General features: G+C 38.1%; 1 protein-coding gene across 1 annotated transcript in view; it reads left to right on the top strand.

Annotated features, from left to right (window-relative positions):
• The first annotated feature begins 1,029 nt into the window (after positions 1-1,029).
• LOC126184214 (serine-rich adhesin for platelets-like) overlaps positions 1,030-15,882 on the top strand; it is a 216,105-nt gene continuing 201,252 nt past the window's right edge. Inside the window, exon 1 of the mRNA XM_049926582.1 lies at positions 1,030-1,163. Coding sequence (XP_049782539.1) covers positions 1,071-1,163 — 93 coding nt within the window. The 5' untranslated portion in view covers positions 1,030-1,070. The remainder of the gene's footprint in view (positions 1,164-15,882) is intronic.

Below are 15,882 nucleotides of genomic sequence, written 5' to 3'. Positions count from 1 at the left end.
AAGTGCTTTGGAACCAAAAAAGCATCGGTTGTTGGAAATCTAATAGCTTAGTAATGGAAGTGAAGGAAAAAATAAAACCGTTCATCTAATGTTGTTAATGGAGCACTCGGGTATTTGGCACAGTGAAGCAGAAGATGATTTTGCAAAAAGACAGCTTCACGGAAGGGAAAATACAATTTATATAGCTTCCATATTCCGACTTTCTCCACGTTTCAAGGAAAGAGGCATACGGGCAATGAGAGCAGCAGTGGCAAAAACCCCGGCAGAAAATGGGTTTTCGTTCACTTAAGTCCAGTGCACTATTCTCATAAAACTGTGGCACAGGCAGAAGCAGCTTCCGAGGAGAAACAACGTAAGTTATTCGATTACGTTTGGGACACGCGCATATCCGTCGCAACTGTTTAGGATCTGAGTGATACAAAATGCAGCGAATATCCAAAAGACGACGAAGCTCTTAACCATATTATTTTGGAATGTTTTAAATATGCACCATCCGAAAATATACTTTGGTAAAACCATGCAAAAATCCGGATTCCTTCGCGAACAAATACTGAAACACACATCTTGAAATCAACCGTTCAACAGCACATTACCTGCAATATATAAATCTCTACTGCACGTATCAAAAACTGACATTTGTAAACTTAACACACACACACACACACACACACGCACACATCAATTGCAGGTCATGGCTGGTTGAGCCCATACGTTTAGCTCAGTCTCAAAATGCACTAATAAATAAATAAAAATAGTATTATTGGTTCCTACAGTCATTTAAACACTCGCTATTATGTTGTTATTTTAAATGCCAGTGATATAAAGATTTATATTATTTTCTTTGATTAGACTATAAAGAATTTTACACCTAATTTCCCTTGCAGACGACCGGATTTAGCCATTTCTGCTAGAGCAGTTGGGGTGAACTACGTTAACAATACGTTTCGATGAAAAATGTTTCTCTAAATTTGCTACAACAAAGATAGTTATACTTGTTTACTAGTGGTAAGGCCAGAAGGCTGTGAGGACTGGAGACATGGCGCTACTATGAGACGAAGTAAATTGGAAATATGGCGTCGTTTGGCAAGGGTATGTGGAATGCAGGATGTTTAGAAACGGCTTTTTCGTCCTGCAAAGGAAAACCAGTTCTTGCAGTGTATAAGGTAAATCTCTTAAGTACTACAGTTCGGTCATTGATACAAGGAGTTAACGGATTTTGTGCTACGTCTGATACAATCCTATCCGTAAATTGTAATACTTTCGCGTCCGCCATGTTAATTATTTGACGGATAGTTTTGTGGGATGTTTATAAGCAAGTGCAATGCTACACGACATGTAAACTCAATTGTTGTACGCGGAAATATCGCCTATGCGTTGGGCTAACGATTGTAAGTGTAATGTCAGTGGCATTGTGAAGGAGTGATATGGTACAGTACTCTGCGGTAGGCGTAACTTCGGTTTCAGAATTGTTTGTGTTTTGTGCAAATATTTTCGGTCTTGTCATCAGTAACGCGAATTCACCGGCATTATGAACGGATTGTGATGAGAATAGCGTGACCTTGAAGTGCTTCTAGCGTTGAATTTCTCCGTAGATGCAACATGTAAATATGCAACCTGTGTGTAATCATCCAGGTGGTAAACCAACTGTCTGCCCAACTCTTTGTGTTCAACTGTAAGTGATTTAATCACAAGCCTTTAAAAGTGGTGGTGGTGCTGGTGTGTTTGTGTGTGTGTGTGTGTGTGGTCCGAATTTTAGAAAGCAGAGTTGATGATCTGCGAAACTTCTGTTATGGGTCGCTAGCACAGTAATTGTTCTTCTTGTTAGTTGTGGCGTGTGAGGTGTGGGAGCTTGATTTAAACAGTGTTCAATATTTTTATAGTTTTGTTCCAAGTGTCAGTGTTTCGACTTATTCCTTTTCCTCCGTCTGTGTGTCCAGTAGTATGCAAATAATGGAATTGATTGTTGAGTCTCGGTTTTATCATTAGCGTTATTATTAGATAGCGAGTCTAGATTCCTATGTACCTATATTTCAACGAAAGTTCTAATTTTTGTTTGATAGGAAATGTGCCGGTTAGTAAATGTAAGTTTTTATTTTATTTATTTATTTGTCAATAGGACAATAGGTAAGATATTTTCACTTCATATGTATTTGATGTATTATTGGTGTAATTAATAGATAACAATTACAATATGATATTGTATTGCCGATTATTTCCAGAAAATCGAATCAGATTTTCAAATACCTTTATTAGACATGACGCAAATATATCATATGCTATCTGAAGAAAAATTTGGGTTGAAAAAGTAGAAGGTATTCCTTTGGTATGTGTCATCAGTTTTGTTGTAGTTACTGCACACACACACACACACACACACACACACACACACACACACACACACACACACACCTGTACTGTTGCAAGTTATGTCTAATTTAGGACAGATACCATTCTGATTCCTGTGTGCGATACAGGTCTGTCCATTTTCTGGTGTTTGGAGTTACAGTTTCAATGAAGATGCTAATGCTTTATCCTCATCAGTCTGTGCCAGATGTAAATTCTGGTTTATAATGTCATTTGTGTGCAGTTCCCATAGATTTTTGTTGTCATAGTAGATTAAATGTTTCACCAATAATTTTTTTCTACTGGGAGCGAGTAAGTGGTTTCAAGTGGGATATTGAATCTACAAACACTACACTGTTGATTGTACACTTTTCATGTTAGTTGCATAATCATTAAAAGCGTTTTGTTTTTGTAGTGTTGTCTGTCATTGGTCTATGTACACATTCTAGTGTTTTCGTTCGTTAGTTCTGATTGATGTCACCATTAGGTCCAGTGGTGCAGTAGTTGGTTTTCAGATAGGCTAGTATAGAAATTCTTTTATTTTTCAGAGTGTAAATGAGAGACTATTTATTGCTATTGTAATTTGTTGTTTCATACATTACAGATGGGTGATAATGAGTTTTGTTTGGGAGGTTTCAGATGCTGTCAGTGCCTGTATGAAATTCCATAAATTGAAGTGTGGGTTTGGTCACCAGTATCATTGACCTAAGTGCTCAGCTTTGTAGTTGTTTTCAGAACTTATGTTACCATTTCCAATCACCTCAACCCTTTTATCTTTCCTCTTAGTCTCTACTGATGTTGTTAAGCCACATGAGGTGTGAATTAGGTTCATACTTTCTTCTCAATAGCATTTTGAAAGCAATAGGTATACTGTCAGTACACTTGATTTTCAGTCTTTGGTGTTTCAGAGATTTCACAAGCTTGTTTGTTAGTTACAATATTGAAAACAATTGAGAAGAGAGGTAGACAGCACTTGCATTAAAGTATTTCCCTACCGGAGAAACAATTCCAAAGTAACACATCTGTATTTTCCATGATTCTGTTTGAATTTTCGAGTGCTGTCGCACAAAATCATTTGTGTGTAGGATAGCTCCATGAGTGACTGAACAAAAGCCAGTGAATTATTTTGCACTTTAAGCATTGCAATGTTAATGTAAAATGACTTGGCCGAGCGGTTCTAGGCGCTACAGTCTGGAACTGCGTGACCGCTATGGTCGCAGGTTCGAATCCTGCCTCGGGCATGGATGTGTTATGTCCTTAGGTTATTTAGGTTTAAGTAGTTCCAAGTTCTAGGGGACTGATGACCACAGATGTTAAGTCCCATAGTGCTCAGAGCCATTTGAACCATTTTTAAAATGACTTGTTCCACATTGTTATGAGTTAGCATTTTACGTTCCATTCATATACTGAGACTGGGCAACAAAATGACATAATTCAGTCATGCATATTGTTCTCATTTATAATACAATAATAATTCAGCTCACCCATTTTGTATAAAAATTCACAGAACTTTTGTTGCAGAGAGGAATAAATGCTCAACAAAATTGTGTAGAAGATTAATGCATTAAACAAGTATTTTACTAATGAAATTAAAAAAAAGAAATCCCCAGTAAGGGAATGACACTTTATTTTTATGCAATGACACATTGCCGATTGGGTGGGGAAAATGGTACTTACCCCTTTTGATCTACAGTAGATGCAGCCAATTTCTCTGCAGATTGGGCTATTCCCACCCAATATTTGTCTTCCATTGAGGAATTTGTAAATATCTTTTCATTTGCTGCATTCCTTCCAAGGAATGAAATTCCATAACTATCCTCAATGTAAATCACCTGCCCAAAAAAGTCTTTAACTCTTTTAATCCAGTGTAAGCAACCAGCTTTCCATAAAATTTCATTGGTATTGAAATTTTTTTAGGTTTTTTTCAGTAATGGAATGACAGAAGATAACAATTAAAAAAAAAATCAGCCTGGGAATCTTACTAAGAAAATAAAAGCTGTTTAAATGAACTGGCTTAAGTCATTTGTATAGTTTTGCAGAGATGTTTTATTTATATATGCCTTTACAATATTTTGTTTCATTGCTTTAAGAAATTAGTTTTCGAGGGTACCCAGAAACTGGAATATTAGTCAAACTATAAAACTGTTTACTGAGTTCCAGCACTTCTTAACATTTGAAATTGAGCTTCAATTAATAAAAAAATTGTTTCAACTATTAGAACTAGTTGTCAGATTTGTAATAAGAAAATATTTTGTTCTTACTTTTTATGTTCCTTTTCTCAGGGAATGGCCATGTAGTTATTGAAGGATCAGAAACATGACAGACTATATCCATATGTTTTTGTTCCACAACATAATCACTTGCATAAATTTGCATCTATCAACTTTACTCGTCATGCTTTGCTACTGGATGAAATAATACTTAATTTTGCTCACTGACTTTGTAGAGTGGTAGCTATGATGTAGATTATATTCCATTCCTTGTGTGCGTGTGTTCACACGTACGTATCTGTACTTGTACAATCTTGGAGGGGTGAGGGATTAATGTTCATGTTTGTGGTGTATCAGGCATGGTTCACAAAAACAGTTTATTTGCTTGCAAGTAAATGTATTTACTGGTTCAGAATTTTGTTTATGATGATATCCTTGGCTACCTTAGATCAGAAACCAAATGCCCATACATTATAGATTATAACAGCCTCGTTGCATTGTATTACTATTGCGTTAGTATGATACATCAAGAGACTGACTATATATTAAAATGGATTTGGGTGATGGTTCTCATTTGGCTCTGTTATGTGATTACAGTTTTAAACATTTCCCATTCACAAGCATAAAAACTGAGAAATGAACCATTCTCATAATTTATAAGATGCGAAGCCATTGCTCTTATCACAGTGCTTATTATTTGAAGAATATTACTTGAAAATATGCACGTTATGTTTTTCAAAAGAGCCCATTTCATTGCACCTTAGAAGTTTTTATTAATAAAAGTGTAGTGGTTTATGTTAGATTGATCACAGTGAGATCATTGCAGTTGTTTATGCATCACTATTAGACACAAATTCAAACACTTGATTGCATTACTTAACATTGCAGTTTTCTTTCTTGTTTTATTCATACTCATTTTAGTGAGTTTTTTCTGCTATTATGAATCCATCTAGAAAGACGTCTGCACTGTTCTGCTGCTTTGTAACTCACTTTCTAGTCAGTAACTAATCATATATAATTTGTTTTGTAGATAAATATGTAGCTGTTCTCAAAATACTCGAGGTTTTTGAGACAGGTATGGCTGTTAATCCTTTGAGTCCCAACAATAGTGTCAGAAAATTAATTTTAAAAGTTTTCAGAAAATTAGCATTTATCGTCATAGTGAACAATGAATACAAGAATAATTAGCAGAAAGTCAACAGTCAATTATTTTAATGAGTTTGTGTAACTTTGGAATATAATTTCAAAATTTTTCATGAAATTAACCTTCGTTATCACAGTAAGTAATGAATACATGAATAAATTGGCAAAAAGTAAACTGTCAGTTGGGATAAAGTTGTGATTTCCTATTAGAACCACTGGGGCATACAGTTTTCAACCACCCATCACTTCATGAGATGTATATGAAAGCAGTTTTGCATATTTCTTAGACACAATTCTGCACCTTGACACTTCCATGAACTTGTAATGCCCATAACAAATTGTAGTCCTAAGTAATAAGCAAAAATGGGCCTAAAATTTAATACATTTGTATCAAAAGTACATACTGCTACACGTGATTTCATTTCAAAATCACTCATAACAGCAGCAGTACAAACTCATAAAAATTATGTTACAGTACTGTTAGATATACTTAATTTCACTGTCAGTGATTTCCTCAATATGACCACTATAAAAAGACCCACATGTCACAGTCTCCATGCTGACTGTTGCTTTGAATGTTGTTTAAGTGGCTGTTACAATGCACTACATTTGTAGAAGTAGCTCAGTGTGTCATTGGGTGTCTTTGTCTTGCAATAGTGTAAGTGGTTTCATGTGAAAGGCACTGGTATTTAAAAAACAGTAATAATAAAATGGTGGTTTCAGGCAGAAATCACAGGTACTCACAGGGTTAACAAGCGGCCGTGCGAATCGTGGACCAGTGAGGAAATATCTTCACAGCTATGATGCTTTATTTTGTTATATATGTTTAATGATACTGTATGATACTACATGTCATTACAGTATTATACAAATGGTGTTGGGAACACAAACACGCATCTAAACATAATGTGGAGGTGTTAGAAAAAAATTGCTGAAAATTTGTAAGCTATGAATATTTTAAATATTCGTAATTTGGATTGTCATTGGACAAAGTGTCAAAGCAAAGTTACATATATATAGTATATATCTTGGCTGTTAAAGATAAGTACTTCATTTTGTTGCTACATTTTCTTTGATCTTGACACTATAAATAAACATTTTTCACCTTGGATAGCTAGAAAAAGATAACTACGTGGTTTATTGGCCTGGCATCATATACACTATCAAAAAAAGTAGTAGTTTGTTTTTCAGAAAAAGAGTTATGTGTAGAAAGAAATTGTTTAGTAATGTTAATTCAGAAGTTATATATTGTAATAAATTGTGGGATTTATGGTCTAAAGGCTGTAATTAATTTTTTCCAAAGATGATGAACAGACTGCTTATGGGTGTAGTACTTGTTTTTGGTATGTAAATGTTTAGCACCAAAAACAGTTCAATTATGAGCAGTATTTTAAATGTTGGAATTTGTTTTCATCTAAACAGCTAATATTTCTGATTCTATTAGTGTCTCGGTTATAATTAATAGAAATACTATAGTGAGTAAAGTTTTCTTTGTACTGTGGAGTTGACTGTGCAGTGTATAAATCTCTCTTACTCTGCCCCTCCAGCCCCAGTTTGAGAGACCAAAGCAGATTAATTTTATGGTTGCTGCTGTAAACATTAGAGATGGCATTAAACATGTGCAGTAATGTAGCCTTTTCTTAAAGGACAACTGGGTTGTTTCAGTCGAGAGGTAGTTGATGGCTCATTGCACAATTTTACTTATCAAAGCTGAATATCCATTTGTTCTTGTTATTGATGGGACATGAAAAGCTTTCAAAGATTTCAAATTTAACACAAATACAAGCAGTGGAGATTGAAATGGGAAACAGTTCGGCTTTGTATTGGCAGCTAAATCCCACAGCAGTTAATTGTGTTGCTGTGTCTGGAACAGGTTGATAAGTATTTTTTCAGCACCACCAGCCACCACCACCATTATTGTTGTTATTTTAGTACCTCAAACAAGAGTATATCCAGCAAGGAGCACAGGAGGTCAATACCACAGAGGTGCCTGTTGTATTGCTTGTTTGGCATAATAACCATAGTACTTTTATTATCAAAGAACTGGTTCTACACACTATTTCAAATAAAATAAGAAACTGTTGAATGTAACAAATACTAGTAGATTTGTGATGGCGCCCTCTAAACACTCTTTGTAACGTGTCTCCATAATGTCATCCCCCCTGCCCGTAAATTACTTGCAGCAATTGACATTTATGTTGAACCCTTTTTCCTGAATGAGATGCCATCATTAATCTCATAAAAATGTGATTCCTCTAGTGGAATGTTGTTAACACACAAACCATGAAGAAGGTAAAGAAGTCCCAACTGATAAATATTCTATTGTTTTAAAAAACTGTGGCACGTTTGAAGAGACTAATTGGGTGGAAAGCCATTTTGAAGTCCAAACTGTGTCAGGCAGAGTCCTCATAAGTGTATGTGTTAGATAAAAATTTGTAGGTCATGTTACTTTCTCAAGAATTCTAAAGCTAAATGAGTACAGTGTAGAATTTCCATTCTTAAAGATAGGCGTAAAATGATGTCTTTAGTGTATCAGGTGATTTGATTTAGCTCGAGTTAATGTTATTTAATATACACAAATAACATTATAGACTTATTAAAGCAGTGCTTATTATAAAAAGTACTTCTAGCGTTATCACTTAATCTTTTTATTGTGTGTATCCATACCCATTCTCTTCTCACCAGCTGTTACCTTTTCTTGTTTTTGTGCCGATTTTGCATTTGAGTATGCTGGTAGTTTCTGAACTTGCTGCAAATATGGAAGTCTCATTTTTTCCCTCTCAGTGTACCATACTGAGGTGCATATCTTCAGATGTGTTATGTACTGTAAAATGGTTTGCCGTGTTCCAGTAAATGTCATTACATTACAAAAAGTTTGAAAGTATTTACCTCTACCTGATGCTGCTTGCATTCCAGTTTTCACAGTACTTTCTCATTACTTTTGTTACTGTGGACCAGTTGTCTCTGCTGTTCTCTTCTCCCTCCTAAAACATAATTCCTCCCCCTTCTCTTATTCATTCATCATGTTCCCTTTTGCCTTAGTTATTAAGTTACTTGTTTTATTGGAAATTTGGTAAGTGATGAGACGGCATTCATCACACGTTAAGCTCTATAATCAAAGATGGTACAGAGTGCAGAAAATACTGTAAGCAGATACGCATAAGGTATGAAATAGCAGTTAAGGGAGTTTTGCAGACATTGGATTTTAACTGTGGAGTGGGGTATGGTCTTCAGAGTATTGGAAACAAATGTATGTGAAAGCTAGGAATTGGAAACATGTGGTTTACATACCTTATGAAAATAAATAATCTGATGAAGTGACATGGGTTTCAATAATATTTGTTGCCAATAAAAGAAGTTCAAATTCCATGCAACCTTCAAGAAAATTCATTTTTTTTATTGTTGTGTTAGAGCATACATTTAGGGAGTCAGAGCCCCATCTTCAGTTGCTTAACATCCTTCTTTTGTTATTGTTTGTAGACAGCAGTGTTCATTAGTCTCTTTGCTAGTTTACACAATGCACCAGAGTTTTTGCATGTTAGAGGTTTCCTGACACACATCAACACTTTAAATACCTGTGATGATTGAATCTGTGAGTAAACCATGTTAGCCAGCATTGTGAGCATCACATCTTAGAAATATCAAAATAAGATCGCATCAGTTCTAGAGTCTCTAAATGGTACACAAATGGACCACATCCAAGAAAAGGCAAAAGATCCTGTTGAAATTATTCATGTTGTCCTGATCACTCCCTGTCTTCTGGCAGTTTCCTATAAAGAAAAATACTTTTGCTTGTTGTTGTTGTAATGCTTGTCCCCCATAATTATTTTACAACAAAGCAAACCTGTTACCTGTCCTTAGCAGGAACTCACTTGTCACATAACCAGGCACATCCATGTTCCAGTTCAAGGTAGCATGCATTGTTACCTCTCAATGTGAGCACTAATGGTAGCCATGAAAAAATACCTTCATCAGAACCTGTCACAGTTTCCTATTAAAGTCATCAATTTTACTGCAAGTGAGAGTGAGAAATGTGAGAAAGAGGTCACAGAAGGTGCAAGCAATTGTTGACAAAGTTAATTAAGTCAGTCGTATGCAAATTATGGAAGGAGCAACACACAGTGCCAAATAATTCAGATATCTGTCCCAAATCGGAATAAGTGAATGCACACTATAAACATTTCATTGATGACATAGATAAATCTGTTATTAGACAGCAATTTCTGCAATTTTATGAACAGTAAAAGGGAATACCACTTTTGCAAAGACTTAAATGTTTGATGCACAGAACTAGACCACCTGACTAGTGATGAAACTGAGAAAGAATTTAGTTTGTGGGCTCTGATTTTAAAACGTACCACAGTCAATAAATCATTTGTGAGAGAACATACTTGTAAAAATAATGTACTATGTTTGAATTTTTATGAAAAAATGAACCTTCAGAATTAAAACAGCCAGTTGTTTGTATAAATGAACAGTGAATTTGTACACACTGAATAAATGTTCCGAAGTGACTGTTCACGAAGGTTGTTGTCAGACAACAGTGATAAGCAATGCTTTATTGTTGTGACTGCAGAGTTTTTTTAGTATTCATTTCTCCTCTGTGACTACAACAAGTGAACTTCAGACTGACATGTAGAAATCAGCAGAAAAAAATAAAAAGTATGTGGAGAGAAGAAAAACTTTACTTTGAGCATTAATTATATTGCAGTGACAAAATTTTGCAAGACTGTGGCTTCCTTCCTACCACCATCATAGCATGTATACTTGAATCCTACAAAACTATTTTGAAGTCTATAAAAATACGATACATAGATGTAATATGCTAATCACCTTATTATTTAACCAGAAAAGTAATGGCTAATACTTTTGCTATTGATAAATAAATGCTGTGTGTCACCTAGTCTAGTGAAAGCCTTTAGACATTATTTATGTGCTTTTATATTCAAGAAGCTTTCCAGTTGAGATCACAAGGCTGAGTGGACTCCTACCAGACCTTTGTGCCAGACAGCGTTACTAGCCACAAACACCTGCCACTAGACCACATAGCCAGTTTGCTCTTGCTGCTGTATCATTAACCTTTCCTATTGTGATAGTAGAAGACTAGAAACACAGTGTATCATGCCAAAAAAGTGTGTGATTATTATTGGATGGTAGATACTTTGATGGATGAGGAAAGTAAAATATAATAAAATCAGTTAACATAGATTCAAACAAAGAGCTGACATTATCATCCATGACTGAAACAGCATGTAGGGGAACAGTAGACATGGCTGTGGAAAATAGTGACATATCCGGGGAAGGTAGTTCTTCAGATACTGCCAGTGAAATGTCATAAGCAGCAGAGTCGAGACATACTGTATGTGTTGTTCCTGTTCTTATTCTATTAGGGGCTGCCAAGTGAAAATGATACAGATGGGAAAAAGTGAGTGAACTGGTCATCATTTCAAAATTAATCACTGTAACTGTTAACACACAGTTTGTGCAGTGCAGTTGAAACAGGCACACCAGCTCTGGGAATGTCATGATGACCTTTAACTTTGACTGCAAGGGGTCGTATCTTATTCAATTTCTGGAGCATGCTTCACAATTAATGCACAGCAGTATGTGGACACTTTGCAAAACTTGGAAGCTCGCCATCAAATCCAAATGTCAAGAAATTTTGATGGATGACATCATTCTGTTGCAGGATAATGTCTGCCCACATGTTACCAAAGTTGTTCAGAGTATGCTGCAGTAGTTCATCGGGAAGCCATCACACATCCTCTATACAATCTTGATCTCTCATCATGTGATCCCCATATTTGTACAGCCCTGAAGAAAGATATTTGTGGCAATCACTTTGCTTCAGGCGAAGAAGTGCACATCTGGTTGAAATTGTTGGTCCTGTAGGCAACTGCAAACATTTTCCCATGAAGGCATAGACCATCTTGTTTCTCAGTGGGATAAATGTATTAACCGTTATGGTGATTACTTTTGAAATAGTAAGCAGTTTACTTACTTTTTCCAGATGTCTCATTTTCATTTGATTGCCCCTGGTAAATGGGCATTTTATTTAGTGGCACGAACAGACGTGCAGTGTGTGACAGACAGCCCTGTACTTGCAAGAGTACCTCTCCTCCCTCATTCTTGGGTGTAAATGGTGCTGCCACCATGGCCAAGTAATCAGTATGCTTTGCTATTCTCTTTGCTGTTCTGTGTTATTGTCCCAGAGTTTATCCAGCAAATAAATATTCTGTGTATCATAATTGAAGACACAATACATGTAACTCACTTTTATGGATTGTGGTCAACTGGCATATTTGACTCTGGGTATGTGCTGTTTTCATTTGAATGATGGATTGTCAGTTCTTTATAATGAAAATGAAGCTGAAAATCCGTGGGAAAAAAGAACTGAAAATTCCACATAACTGCAAAGGAATGAACTTATGCATAAGCATATTATTGGAAACTCCTTTTGGCTGTTTATGGATGATGCTGTTGCCTAAATCCAGGAAGACTTACGGAACTCAATGATTGTTGCATTAACTGGCAGCTGTCGATCACTCTGAAAGTATTATCTCAACTCTCATATGCTACTTTCAAGTGAGCAACTACTTTTATTCTCAATGAAAAGATTGACTTGTGAAATGTCTGTAACTCCATAATCTTAATTCTCGACTTAAAAACTGCTTTCCTACATGGAGAGATATTTAACAAGCAATGTTAGTCGGCTGCAGCTGCATCCAACTTCACATTTACATGGCATATCGACACAGTTTTGCAGCAGTTTCTTCACTGACATTATGATGACCACTTGTATACTCTGCGAAATTTTTTGGGATAATTGAGATTTTATTGTGCTCAGCCCTAATGTGGAAGAATAATATGGTGTTCCCATATTTTTATTGGGCTTATGTGATAGAAGCAACTTACGGAATTCTTCAGAGACAATATTCATGAGTTTTGGCTGTATTTTAAAGACCACAGTTATTGGAGGAAGGCATGCCAAGAAGTCTTGTAGAATGTGTATGGCACAAGTACTGTTACCGTGTAAACCATTCATAACAGTTGAGCACAGTGAACATGCTAGTTCAGCAGCAAGGTGCTGCAAATAGGAAACAATTGAGTTAACATTTCGCCAGATGCAAGTTTGATTATTCTGGATTTTCTGGAGACAACGCATATAAAGATGGTTAGACTACATCTTTGTGTCACTTGTTGTATACCTCAATTAGAATGTGGTATTTTAATTAAATGCATTTTATACACTCCTGGAAATGGAAAAAAGAACACATTGACACCAGTGTGTCAGACCCACCATACTTGCTCCGGACACTGCGAGAGGGCTGTACAAGCAATGATCACACGCACGGCACAGAGGACACACCAGGAACCGCGGTGTTGGCCGTCGAATGGCGCTAGCTGCGCAGCATTTGTGCACCGCCGCCGTCAGTGTCAGCCAGTTTGCCGTGGCATACGGAGCTCCATCGCAGTCTTTAACACTGGTAGCATGCCGCGACAGCGTGGACGTGAACCGTATGTGCAGTTGACGGACTTTGAGCGAGGGCGTATAGTGGGCATGTGGGAGGCCGGGTGGACGTACCGCCGAATTGCTCAACACTTGGGGCGTGAGGTCTCCACAGTACATCGATGTTGTCGCCAATGGTCGGCGGAAGGTGCACGTGCCCGTCGACCTGGGACCGGACCGCAGCGACGCATGGATGCACGCCAAGACCGTAGGATCCTACGCAGTGCCGTAGGGGACCGCACCGCCACTTCCCAGCAAATTAGGGACACTGTTGCTCCTGGGGTATCGGCGAGGACCATTCGCAACCGTCTCCATGAAGCTGGGCTACGGTCCCGCACACCGTTAGGTCGTCTTCCGCTCACGCCCCAACATCGTGCAGCCCGCCTCCAGTGGTGTCGCGACAGGCGTGAATGGAGGGACGAATGGAGACGTGTCGTCTTCAGCGATGAGAGTCGCTTCTGCCTTGGTGCCAATGATGGTCGTATGCGTGTTTGGCGTCGTGCAGGTGAGCGCCACAATCAGGACTGCATACGACCGAGGCACACAGGGCCAACACCCGGCATCATGGTGTGGGGAGCGATCTCCTACACTGGCCGTACACCACTGGTGATCGTCGAGGGGACACTGAATAGTGCACGGTACATCCAAACCGTCATCGAACCCATCGTTCTACCATTCCTAGACCGGCAAGGGAACTTGCTGTTCCAACAGGACAATGCACGTCCGCATGTATCCCGTGCCACCCAACGTGCTCTAGAAGGTGTAAGTCAACTACCCTGGCCAGCAAGATCTCCAGATCTGTCCCCCATTGAGCATGTTTGGGACTGGATGAAGCGTCGTCTCACGCGGTCTGCACGTCCAGCACGAACGCTGGTCCAACTGAGGCGCCAGGTGGAAATGGCATGGCAAGCCGTTCCACAGGACTACATCCAGCATCTCTACGATCGTCTCCATGGGAGAATAGCAGCCTGCATTGCTGCGAAAGGTGGATATACACTGTACTAGTGCCAACATTGTGCATGCTCTGTTGCTTGTGTCTATGTGCCTGTGGTTCTGTCAGTGTGATCATGTGATGTGTCAATAAAGTTTCCCCTTCCTGGGACAATGAATTCACGGTGTTCTTATTTCAAATTTCCAGGCGTGTATTTTGCTGTAGGTGCAGCCCTTGTGTTTGAGTTGGAATGAATGAATATAGTATGTATGTTTACCATCTTCAGTTGAAAGTTAAGTTTTCAGGCAATCTATGAGTACTTTCTTAGAAAAAAGGGGGGGGGGGGTTATAGATACATTCTTTCAGCTTTCCATCAGTGCTTTTGCTTTGAATCCAATAATTTTACCGACTATAGAGCAGTTGTAGAGGTATTATGAAAGTGCACTCTTCATGTATTTTAATACAGATAGCATGTTCATTAATTTATATCTTTGTGTGGCTTTCCTAAACACATGCTGACAAAAGTATAGACTTTTATGGCAGGGAGGTTAATTATGCATAGCTGCTGCTAGGTGACAGCACATGACATTATACAAGGGCTGTGCAAAAAGTGTCTGACCTTATCTTTTATTGTTGAAACTAGCAGTGGCATCAAACCTCATGCACCATCTATGTTTGTAGACATACGTAGCGCGTGTGCCTTATTTTTCTTCCCATGACTAAGGAAACAACCAGTCTCTGGCTAGGCTGTTGACAAGTGAACATGTGTAAGTGGTAGTTGTGGGATTTTGTGTTGTGGGCAGAATGACAGAAAAAGTGGAACAACATTATTGACTTAAATTTTGTTTTAAGCTTGGTGATTTTCAAGTTGAAACAATCCGCAAGATTTGAGTAGTGTGTGGCAATGAAGGAATGGGTACCACACAGATAAATGATTGTTAAAAGTATTTCAAAGATCGCTGCTCATCAGTGAAGACTGAAACATATTCACGTGGGCCATCAACATCCGCAAATGACATTGTTATTGATCACACAAGGACCCTGGTGGTGCAGTATGGATGAATCACTTGCTGATGATGTTAAAATTTGTATGGGATTCATTCATTCCATTTTAACAGATCATTCGGACCTCTGGAGAATCCCGTCAAAATGTATACCAAAGTTTCTGACAACACAGCAGAAGCAACTTCATTTGAAGATTGCACAGGACATGCTGGATACAGGGAACAGCGATCCCAACTTCCTTAATACAGTGATTGCTGGTGGTGAGTCCTCGATTTACGTGTATGACCCAGAAACAAAATTTTAGTCATTGCAATGGGAGCATCTATCATCCCCGAGACACAAAAGGTGAGGCAGGTCTGCAGCAATGTGAAAGTTGTGCTGACCATCTTTTTTGACTCCTGTGGCATTGTCTGTCACATGTACACCCCAGAAGGTACTAATGTCAATGAGGAGTACTACCAGGAGGTTCTGCGATGCCTTAGTGAAGCAGGGAGATGCAAACAGCCAGACTTTGGGGCAGCGGGCAGGTGGCACCCGCTCATCATTCTCAATTAATTCAGAGTTGTTTAGCCAAACACAAGATGGCTGTAGTTTGTTGGCCTCCCTATTCTGCTGACATAGCTCTGAATTACATCTGGCTGTTCCCCTAAATTAAAAAGACTCTGAAAGGCACTATATTTCAGAACAGGGAAGCTATTATGCTGAATTCAAAGGAGTAGCTGTGCACTGTACGAAAAGAG

This window comes from Schistocerca cancellata, chromosome 4 (assembly GCF_023864275.1).
Source record: "Schistocerca cancellata isolate TAMUIC-IGC-003103 chromosome 4, iqSchCanc2.1, whole genome shotgun sequence".
NCBI lineage: Eukaryota > Metazoa > Arthropoda > Insecta > Orthoptera > Acrididae > Schistocerca > Schistocerca cancellata.
This window is presented reverse-complemented; position numbering and strand designations above follow the sequence as displayed.